The 12,500-nt window shown below is 31.3% G+C and overlaps 1 protein-coding gene across 1 annotated transcript in view; it reads right to left on the bottom strand.

Moving 5' to 3' along the window:
• The window catches only part of LOC135209086 (uncharacterized protein CG3556-like), an 81,568-nt gene that overhangs the window by 43,267 nt on the left and 25,801 nt on the right, over positions 1-12,500 (bottom strand). The window contains exon 2 of the mRNA XM_064241676.1: positions 9,024-9,120. Within this exon, the coding sequence (XP_064097746.1) occupies positions 9,024-9,111 (88 nt within the window). The 5' untranslated portion in view covers positions 9,112-9,120. The remainder of the gene's footprint in view (positions 1-9,023; positions 9,121-12,500) is intronic.

Below are 12,500 nucleotides of genomic sequence, written 5' to 3'. Positions count from 1 at the left end.
TTTTCCTATTGCATCAATTAGGATATTCACAATGTTCACCTTATTCATTTTCTTTGTCGGAATATGTTGATTGATGTAAATTTTCTTTGAGTCTCTTGACCACTTGGATTTTATTTGGAACTTCTTCAATTATTTTTAAGATGTTTTCTGTTGATTTGTTCCAGTTTGAAGGATCGTATCCTTCTAATATGTCTATGAATGCTTTTGTATCTTTTTGGTTAGGACTGTTGCTGATCTCATAGATGAGAAATGCCAGCTCCCTTCCTGCTACCTCATCGTATTGCGAATCTGCCAGAGAGAGAGAGAGAGAGAGAGAGAGAGAGAGAGAGAGAGAGAGAGAGAGAGAGTAAAGTAAAGTAAAATAGAGACGAATAACAAGAATTTACAATTCATCTCTTCTATGAATGAGAGAGAGTTACAATGAGTTACAAGGATTAGGATATCTCAAAGACTTGTTAGTCCATCCTAAGAGGATGCATCGTGTGCTCACTTATGTCTAAGAGCAGGTCTTACTGTGCATTCACAGTGTCCTAATGAGAGAGAAAGAAAGAGAGAGAGAGAGAGAGATAGGTAAAGAAAAATAAAGATGAATAACAAGAATTTACAATTCATCTGTCTTATAGATGAGAGAGAGAGAGAGAGAGAGAGAGAGAGAGAGAGAGAGAGAGAGAGAGAGAGAGAGAGATTAATTGACAAAGGAACGAATTGCAAGATATTAATGTGAGTTTTGTGTGTGCGTGAGTGTGTGTGTGTGTGTGTGTGTGAGAGAGAGAGAGAGAGAGAGAGAGAGAGAGAGAGAGAGACTGACTTTTTAGCACGCCTAATCTGGATAATTGGCGAAGCCCAAACCTTTCGGGAAACCAAAGTCATTTGTATGAAACCTAATTTGGAATCACTTTTCCAAAAACCTCCATTTTTTCGGGTGGACCAATTTGGACCTAAACCGGAACCAATTACACGACCCCCCCCCCCCCACCCCCAACCAACCAATTACATTCTAATTCGTCATTCAACCTATTTTTCTTTTCCATTCGTTATTCATTATCTGCTCACAGTAAGCCTCTCATTACAAGACATTATAGTTTTCTCATAATTATTTTGGAAGAGGGAAATCCCCTTTGATGCAACTCAGCATAATCTGTAATTATCTTAATTAGACTGAATTATCTGATAATGCGTTGTGTCTTTTGATATGTCAATGAAATTAAATATAATTCCAATTATAATGTCAAATATACATAAAGATAATAAACCCCCGCTCTCACTATCAATATGCAACTTTCAAAATATACACAGACAATCTCTGTTACCATTGCTAGGTACAAGGAATATACGTATTTCTATCATCAGACATAAATACAATTATACATAAAATGGTTGGTCGATTGTTTCCAGTGTTGTTAAAGGGTATTAATATGCGTCTGTCGATGTTGAAATAGCCACGATGAAGACTATTATATGGTATATTAGTTTCAGCAACAAAATAATGTTTAAAAATGTATATTCATTTTCTATTGTCTGGAATTTAAATTTTAATTTTATGAATAAAAATTACCCTTTTTCTTTAATAGATATATTTGTATGTATTTAAACATACACGTGGTGTATATTTTCATTGCTTTCCGTATTCTTACTTTTCCTTCTTGGCCTAAGGCCTACGTTTTCTTTCCATATTCCGTTTTACTGTGATTTTTTGTTCTCAAATACATCTTGACCAGTTATGGGAATAATACTTTAACGATCACGAGTCTTCAAATATTCATCCTTGCTGACATATATGAGATGTCCTTGTATGTATCCCATGTTTTATTTATGACAGGGCTAAAATTCATGCCTCTCTCTCTCTCTCTCTCTCTCTCTCTCTCTCTCTCTCTCTCTCTCTCTCTCTCTCTCCCCATATATATATATATGCGTGTGTGTTTATATAAATATACATATATATATAAATATACATTATATATAAAATTTCCTCTCCCATTTACTCTCTCTCCTCTCTCTCTCTCTCTCTCTATATATATATACATACATATATATATATATTTATACATAAAATTTCCTCACTCACTAACTCTGTCTGTCTGTCTGTCTGTCTGTCTGTCTGTCTGTCTGTCTGTCTGTCTGTCTGTCTGTCTGTCTGTCTGTCTGTCTGTCTGTCTGTCTGTCTGTCCTTATAAAATGTTCTTTCCCACTAACTCTCTCTCTCTCTCTCTCTCAAAAGGCGATTAAACCAACCTACCTTTAAGAATTTCCAAATTCATCAAACCCAATAAATTCTCTTTTGTACTAAAAACTAATCTCAATTTTCCTATATATTCCTCAAACATCCTATTCCTCCCAGTTCCTTTTTTCCCCTCCTCCTCCTCCTCCTGTTTCCTCTTCTCTCGTCTCTCTTTCTCTCTCTCTTCTTCCCCTTCCACCCCTCTAACTTATTTTTCTTCATCCTTATTTTTCGTGTCCACCATTCACTGACGAATTAGTGATTTACAAACTTTAGAGCACATTCGTGTTTAGGTTGTTAATGAGGCGATTTTATATATATATATATATATATATATATATATATATATATATATATATATATATAGTATAATACTTTATATATTTAAATATATATGTATATACATATGTATATATGAATACGTATATACATATATACAATCATTTCCTTAATTAAACAAGACCAAATAAAGAAAACTACGAAAGACATAACTCAATACACCCAAAGACCTGGAAAAAATAAAATAAAAAAAACACAAATTAAAACTATGTATCAGTTTCCCCAGTTTTCCAAACTTGGAGCGAGCAGCCATCTGTGCACCATCACGCATGCGCCAAAGATATCCTCCCAAACCGCCCCCCCCCCCAAAAAAAAAAAAATAAGTTCATACAACTTGGAGGCTTAAATTTGCATACATTCCGAGGCGCCTTCGTCTGTTTGGTTTATGAGAAACACAAACTCAAAAAATGAAATGGTTTATGAAAGAGAGAGAGAAAAAAAAAACTAAAAATAAAAAAAAAGAGTTTTATGAGAGACAAAAAAAGGTAAAAATGGTTTATGAGAAACAAACAATAAACTATGACAATGGTTTATGAGAGACAAAAAAAGCTTTAAAAATTGTTTATGAAAGAGAGAAAAAACTAAAAAAAAAGAGGTTATGAGACAAAAAAAGCTAAAAAATGAGAAACAAACAATAAACTAAGATAATGGTTTATGAGAGACAAAAAAAAGCTTTAAAAATTGTTTATGCAAAAGACAAAAAACTAAAAACCAAAAAAAGAGGTTATGAGAGACAAAAAAAAGCTAAAAATTGGTTTATGAGAAATAAACAAAAAGCTAAAAAAAATGGTTTATGAGAGACAAAAAGGCTAAAAGAAATGGTTTATGACAAACAGTAAAAAAATAATAAATTGTTTATGAGAGAAAAAAAAATGGTTTATGAGAAACCCAAAATATCTTTAAAAAAATGTTTATGAAAGAAAGTAAAAAAAATGGTTTATGAGAAATGGAAAAAAGTGAAAAAATTGGTTAAAGGAAAAAAGGTGAAAAAATGTTTTATGAGAAAAAAAAATTGTTTAATGAAAAAAAACTAAAAAAATGGTTTACGAAAAATAAATAAAAAAAGGTTTATGAGAAACTAAAAAAATTCTAAAAACTGAGAAAAAACAAGGAATATGAGAGAGAGAGAGAGAGAGAGAGAGAGAGAGAGAGAGAGAGAGAGAGAGAGAGAGAGAGAGAGAGTGTTCAAGATTTCATTTGGAAGTCTAACGTCCGAAGTTCATTTTTTGGAACACGTGGCTCCTTCTTGAATTCATATAAGCTATTTTTAAAATTCAATCCCTGAGATAAAAGACTTTAAAATGGTTTTAAAGTCAAGTTTTGCAACTAGAGTCACCTGAAATGTTTTTATAGTTAGAATGCATTGAATTCAATTGAATTCATAATACCTGTTTTAAAAACGCAAATTTATTCAAATTTATTGGGATTAAATAGTTCGAATTCTTAGCTGGTTTTAAAATTAAATTTCTTGGGATTAAATGCTTTGAGTTTTTAAACTGATGTAAAATATATTTCATGGGATTAAATAGTTTGAATTTTTAAATGGTTTTAAATTCAATTTCTTGGGATTGAATACTTGGAATTCTTAAATGGTATTAAAATTCAATTATTGTGGTTAAATAGTTTGAATTTTTAATGGTTTTAAAATTCAATTCTTGGTATTAAACTGTTCGAATTCTTAGCTGTTTTTAAAATTCAATTTTTTGGGATAAAATACTTTGAATTTTTAAATTGTTGTGAAAATCAATTCATGAGATTATAGTTTGAAATTTTAAATATTTCTAAAACTAAATTCATGGGATTAAATAGTTTGTATTTTTAAATGGTTTTAAAATTCAATTTTTACGATTAAATAGTTTGAATTTTTAAATGGTTTTAAAATTCAATTCTTGGAATTAAATAATTCGAATTTTTTAATGATTTTAAAATTCAATTCTTGGAATTATATAATTTAAATTTTTAATGCTTTAAAATTCATTTTTTTAGGATTAAATACTTTGAATTTTTAAATGCTTTTATAATAAAATTCTTGGGAATAAATAGTATGAATTTTTCTATATTGATAGTGAATTCAAGTTTTAGGAATTCACATTAGCTGATCTTAAAATTCAATTCTTAGGATTAAGTAGTTTGAATAATATTACAGTCAAATTACATATAATGTTTATGAATTCAAATTAATCTTTTAAATTCACATCTTGTAATTGCTAAACTGCATTTAATTTTTGGGATATTTAAAAACAAGAGAACGAATATAACTGGATTAAATGAGAGAGAGAGAGAGAGAGAGAGAGAGAGAGAGAGAGAGAGAGAGAGAGAGAGAGAGAGAGATTAAACATAAGGTACGAATGCAGATGGATTTTATTGAGAGAATGAGAGAGAGAGAGAGAAGAGAGAGAGAGAGAGAGAGAGAGAGAGAGAGAGAGAGAGAGAGAGAGAATCCTATTAACTGAAAAACGTCCAGGGATTTGGTGCTGGTGAGGGAAATCCCATACGTGGGATTACTGGAGGTAATCCTGCTAATTAATTCAGGTAATCCCTCTTCCTTTGCCGTGGTAATCCTGTAATCTACGAGATTACAATGAAATAGAAAAAGAGTTTAGTTATAGTAATGGCGCCGCTATAAGAATAGGAGAGAGAGAGAGAGAGAGAGAGAGAGGACGAAGAGAAGAGAGAGAGATGAGAGAGAGGCGAGGAAGACTGAGAGAGAGAGAGAGAGAGAGAGAGAGAGAGAGTATTAATGAAATAAATATAAGTATTATCAAAATACAAAAAAAACTATATAAACAAATAATGCAACATAACTACAAATATAAACAAATGTTAATTTGCATTATTAACATAAATAAAACTTTTCCATGTCTAGTAAACAATTAAACAAACAAACAAATATTAACAAACAGGACAAAAATTAATGCAATTAACATTTCAACCGGAAAAATCAGAAAATTTGAAATTCCTTCATAATTATTCAGTTGGTTAAAAAAATAGAAAAATATATTAAAAATGGATATATTAAAAATTCATGAATTGTTAATGGCAGAATTTCTTTTTACGAGAGGAAACGAATTAATTTTTTTTTACCTCCAGGTGAGGAAGGAGGTAAAATAATTGCCTGACAGTTTTTATAAATATATATTTTTTGCTGTCAATTGCAGACCGTTTAATATTTTAAAGGTTGGATGTGTAATATAGAGTGAATATATATATATATATATATATATATATACATATAGATATGCTTACATATTTTATATTTTTAGGATTCTTAAAATTTTTGTAGAATAATTTGTTTTGTTTTGTTAATAATATATATATATATATATATATATATATATATATATATTAACGACAAATAAAATTATTTTACAATAATTTCAACAAACCTAGAAATATATATAACGTATATATATATATATAGATATTATATATAATATATATATATATATATATATACAACACATATATATATATATATATATATATATATATATATATATATACATATATACATACATACATACATCATATCATTTTAAGTTTATTAAAAAATAATTGTAACTAAATTTTAATTGTCTTTTCTATATAATAATAATAATAATAATAATAATAATAATAATAATAATAATAATAATAATATAATAATAATAATTAATAATAATAATAATAATAATAATAATAAACTTTCACTTGCTATGGTTTATCTCTTATCCTCATTCCATAACCTACTCAGCAAGGCTCCCTCGCACCTCCTGACAAAAGCATCCTTCAATCCTACCCTTATCTCATCCTACCAGCAGGACCTCCCCACAAAAAAATCGCCTTCTATAGACTCCTTCAGGAAGCCCCCTGTCGATGCCATTGTCCCCTGTAATCTATGAGAAGCACCACTAAAAGTCATCGAAGTCGAACGTTCATCGAGGGAGAGAAACAATACAGAGGATAAGGACGACTGTTAAAAATATTGGATCTCTTTGGAAAGCTGGAGTTTTATAAGTATTGAGAAGTTTTATTATTTAATAATGGGTCAGACTTTATTATGGAGGAGATATACATGCTTCTATTGTTTCCATATGATTTTATCCTATTCTGAACGACGAGTAAACAAATTCTATTGACTCTATTTGATTGTGTTCTGTTTGAAAGGGTGACTGAGAGTATTCTATGAGTTATGAAAATACAAGTTCAGCCCTTAAGGACACCTAAAGGCTAAAGGCTAAAGGCTAAAGGCTAAAGGCTAAAAGCTAAAGGCTAAATAAATAAATAAATAAATAAATAAATAAATAAATAAATAAATAATAAATAAATACATAAATAAATAAATAAATACATAAATAAATAAAAATAAAATAAAATATATAAAATAAAATAAAAAAATAAAATAAAATAAAAAATAAAAAATAAAAAATAAAAACATAAAAAAAATAAAGTAAAATAAGACAGACAGACAGACAGACAAGTAAATAAACAAGTAAATAAATAAGTAAATAAATAAATAAATAAATAAATAGATAAAATAAAATAAATATATCATTAAACATTATATATATAAAATATATATATATATATTATGTGTATAGATATATATATATATATATATATATATATATATATATAATATATATATATATATATATATATATATATATATATATATATATATATAATTTATTCTGTTGGAAAAGGTGATCAAATATTCTGTGATATATCAAAAATATAACTTCGGTCCCTAAACAGAATGACAGACTTTCCCATTATAGATTCTTGTGATAAACTGTCTCTGTTAAGGAGGTAATTTAGGAAGCCTTTCATTCTCTGATGAGGAGGGACATTGCTAAATTGCCTGATTCTTGGAAGTAATGGGCGCTTTTTAAAATATTGGTCATAGAAGGGGTCCTAGCATTCATTAATGTTCAGTGCCTCTGAAAATATGCAAAGGTGTCATCATTGCCTTGGTGTTGGTACGGTCTCTCTCTCTCTCTCTCTCTCTCTCTCTCTCTCTCTCTCTCTCTCTCTCTCTCTCTCTCTCCTGTTTATGTTTTTAAAAATATTGGTTATGGAGTGGGATTTATTACTCACTTATGTTCAATGCCTTTGAAAATATGCAAGGTGCGATCATTGCCTTTGTTGGTGAAGGGGTACCTTCCTCCTCTCTCTCTCTCTCTCTCTCTCTCTCTCTCTCTCTCTCTCTCTCTCTCTCTCTCTCTCTCTCCTATCTAAGCCATGTAAGTGAAAAACAAAATGTAGGATATGAAAACCATCAAGGCAAATTCATTATCAGAAAAGACTAAAATATATATATATATATATATATATATATATATATAATATATATATATATATATATATATATATATATATACATATATGATATTATATATATATATATATATATAATATATATATATAAAACAATTGACTTCTACAACTATCAGGATTTTCCTGTAACTGAACACAGGTAGAATAATCTATTCCCTCTACAACACAGGTAGAATAACCTCTTCTATCTAAGTCCGGCAAATGAAAAATGAGGAATTTTCAACCTTTAAGGCTGATTTCATCTCAGAAAAGACTGAAACATCAAAAAAATAATAATACTAATAATAAAATAAAATAAAAATAAGAATAAGAGTGCCAAGGCCATCAAAGATTCCTCGCCGGAGTTGGAGATGTCTTCGACGTGCGATCGCTCTCTCGAGAACGAGGGAGCGAATCTCACGAGCTGCAGGCGATGATAGATCAGGTTTGTACCGTGTCAGACGATCCCACCCCCCCTTGTGTATACGATCTCTTTTTAGAAAGCAATTTGAGGAGCGATTTCAATTCAAATTTCCCTTTCGCGCGGCCGAAGGAGGAATGCTTTGATGTCTATTTTTTATTTTTATTTTTTAGCATTCTTTATTTCCTTGTTGGTTTCTCTGCTTCCGTTTGGTTGGAAATGATGCGGGGAATTCGGGACAAAAATGAATAAAAATACGACTTCATTTTGAATAAAAAATATTGCAAATGGAAATAGACATTTTAAACTCCACATAAAATTGATGATTTCTTTTGGTTTCCCTGTGAATTTGCATCTCTCTCTCTCTCTCTCTCTCTCTCTCTCTCTCTCTCTCTCTCTCTCTCTCTAAATATATACAGTATTAACTAGTTGATACACTGGTCAGCGATTCAAGGCTCAAAGGAGTAAGTCACTGTTATAACACAATCTTATATGAGCATAATATTATATATATATATATATATATATATATATATATATATATATATATATAGACATATATTTACATATATTATGTTTACATAAGATTGTATTCTAACAGTAACTTCTTCAGTTGAGACTTGAATCTCTGACCCGTGAAGCAACTGGCTAATACTGTATATACTTAGAGAGAGAGAGAGAGAGAGAGAGAGAGAGAGAGAGAGAGATAGAGAGAGAGAGAGAGAGAGAGAGAAATGTATTACTCACCTTCAGCATCTGTCTCGTCAATATCCTGGCACGACACCCGTGCGAGGACGACAAGCAGGAGAAGTGGCAACGCCGCAGACTTCATCATGGCGTGGACCTGTGGTGAGAATGGAATTAATAAAAAAAAAAATAAATAAATGATGAAGATGATTATGTGCGTACGTACGTGCGTTTTTATAGCTATGAAAAAATTATATCTCTGGTGTGTTTATTCGGGAAATAATTATACATGAAAACGTTATATCTTTCTAAATATGCACATATGCAAAACACACCTACACAAATTATAGTTTTTACTAATATTTACCAAAATATTAGCTCATATACACAAAGACAAACACACACACAAAAGATAGTTTTTTTCTATTTACCAAAATATCAACTCGTAGACAAACATAGACAGACACAGACACACACAGATTTTTAATTTCATTAAAATAAAGTTTTTAATTAACTGAAATTTCCCAAAATTATTTTTTTTTAATCTTTCATATTCAAAGTTGCGTTTTTCATGAACACGAAGTTCAAAAAATTTTCTTTTTTACATAATCAATATCAATGTTTACTTTGTAATCACTTTTTAGATTCAATAAACATTAATGTTTATTTTCTAAGCATTTTTAGATTCAATAAACACTTATTATTCACTTTCTGACCACTTATTAAACTCAATAAAAAGCACTATATATTTCCTAAGCACCTGTCATACTCAATAAACATTACAGTTTATTTCTAAGCACTTTTAAAACTCCATAAACACTATTGTTAACTTGCTAAGCGCTTTTTAAACTCGGTATACGCTATTGTTTAGATCCTATGCACTTTTCAGGACTAATTAGACACTATTGTTAACTTTCTAAGCACTGTTTAAACTCAATATACAATATTGTTTATTCATAAGCACTTTTCAAACTAAAAAAACATTTTATATTTTTTAAGCACTATTTTGGACCCTGTAAACACTATTGTTAACTTTCTAAGCAATTTCCAGACCCAATAAATACAATTGTTAACTTTCTAAACAATTTTCAGACCCAATAAACACTATTGTCAACGTTCTAAGCAATTTCTAGACCTAATAAACTATTGATAACTTTCTAAGCAATTTTCAGACCAAATAAATACAATTGTTAACTTTCTAACCAATTTGTAGACCCAATAAACACTATTGTTAACTTTCTAAGCAATTTCCAGCGCCAATAAACAATATTATATATTTTCTAAGCACTGTTTAGACCCAGCAACCAAAAATAAAAGGAATTCAGGAAGATATATCCCACAAAAATGACAAAAATAGGACCTTTTCTTCAATAAGTATTTCGCGACAAACATACAATTCTCTACCTAAGACCCAAAGGAATTACATTATTTCGACCGTGAATGTAATTCTCGCCTGCCCAGGTGGATTTCCTACGTAATCCGCCGATAACCCAGGTGTGTCTAGCAATCAGCATATACGCACGGGGCTCGCATGCACGCTCGTATATAATATATATATATATATATATATATATATATATATATATATATATATACACAAATCATTCGTTAGCAATTCAGATTAGGATCTGGGGGAGAGAGAGAGAGAGAGAGAGAGAGAGAGAGTCATTCCACGAACATACTAAAGCTCAACATACATACGAGTTAATTCTAGTGAATTAAACAACGAAAGATAAAATTAACCGAAAAAAATAACATTGCATAACCTTTCATTTTCAGGCTCTGCAAGAACAGAGCTCAGAGCAAAAAAGACTGTAGAGAAAAACAGAGTGCAGAGCAAAAAAGAGCGCAGAGCAAAAAAGAATGCAGAGCAAAAAAGAGCGCAGAGCAAAACAGAGCGCAGAGCGAAAATGAGTGCAGAGCAAAATAGACTGCAGAGCAAAATAAAGCGCAGAGCAAAACAGAGTGCAGAGCAAAAACAGAGCGTAGAGCAAAACAGAGTGTAGAGCGAAAAAGAGCACAGAGCAAAAAAGTGTGCTGAGCAAAACAGAGCGCAGAGCAAAAACAGAGCGTAGAGCAAAACAGAGTGCAGAGCAAAAACAGAGCCCAGAGCGAAAACAGAGTGCAGAGCAAAACAGAGTGCAGAGCAAAACAGAGCATAGAGCAAAACAGAGCGCAGAGTGAAAACAGAGCACAGAGCAAAAACAGAGTGCAAAGCAAAACAGAGCACAGAGCAAAACAGAGTGCAGAGCAAAGCAGAGCACAGAGAAAAAACAGAGCGCAGAGCAGAAAAGAGCGCAGATCAAAAGAGAGCACAGAACAGTAAAGAACCAGAGCAAAACAGAGCGTAAAGGAAAACAGAGCTCAGAGCAAAACAGAGCGTAGAGCAAAAAAGAACACAGAGCAAAACAGAGTACCGAGCAAAACAGAGCACAGAGCAAAAAAGAATGCAGAACAAAAAAGAATGCAGAACAAAATAGAGCGTAGAGCAAAACAGAGCTCAGAGAAAAACAGAGCGCAGAGCAAAAAAACGCAGAGCAAAAGAGAGTGCAAATAAAAAACAGAACGCAGAGCAAAACAGAGCTCAGAGCAAAACAGAGCGCAGAGCAAAAAAGAATGCAGTACAAAATAGAATGCAGAACAAAATTGAACGTAGAGCAAAATAAAATGCAGAGCAAAAGAGAGTGCAGATAAAAACAGAACGCAGAGCAAAACAGTGTAGAGCAAAAGAACTTAGAGGAAAACAAAGCACAGCAAAAAAGAGCTCAGAGCTAAACAGAGTGCAGAGCAAAAACAGAGCACAAAGCAAAACAGAGCATAGAGCAAAACAAAGCACCACCACTAGTCTCTTTTTTTAATTTCTAACAAAAAATTGCTGAGAGTCAGGATGGGGGGAGGGGGCGTAGGTGGGGGTGGTGGGGGGGGTTGGGGGGAGGGGGAGAGACATGAATATTGCAAGCGACGCAACAAAATGTCATAATTGATCGATGAATAATGAAAAATGACAGATGCTTTGGGGAGGAAGGTACTGAAAAATATTAAGCTGTGAATGGACGGGGGACATGAATATGTATGTATGAATGTATGTATGTATGTATGTATACAAATATTATATGTATTATACTATATATATATATATATATATATATATATATATATATATTTACTATATATTACATATATATAATACTATATGTTACTATACATACATATGATATATACATGTATGTACATATATAGATATACAAATATCAAAGAGAAAGTCACTCCAATCTTAAATAAGATTCAGGCCACGCCCCCTCGACCTGCCACAGTTGCCAGAAAGCTCCGGAATAAAAACACCAAAAGCCAGAAAGCGATGATGATCGTAATTCACCTTCAACAACGGAGTGGTTTCGTTATATAACGACTTTGAACGACTTCGGACTCTGTCTTCCGAATGGGGCAACGTACCCTGAGAGAGAGAGAGAGAGAGAGAGAGAGAGAGAGAGAGAGAGAGAGAGAATTTCCTCCTAAAAACGAGGAAAGTCTTAAAAA

The sequence above is a fragment of the Macrobrachium nipponense genome, chromosome 37 (assembly GCF_015104395.2).
Source record: "Macrobrachium nipponense isolate FS-2020 chromosome 37, ASM1510439v2, whole genome shotgun sequence".
Classification (NCBI taxonomy): Eukaryota; Metazoa; Arthropoda; class Malacostraca; order Decapoda; family Palaemonidae; genus Macrobrachium; species Macrobrachium nipponense.
Note: the sequence above shows the minus strand (reverse complement) of the source record. Positions and strands in the feature narration are given on the sequence as shown.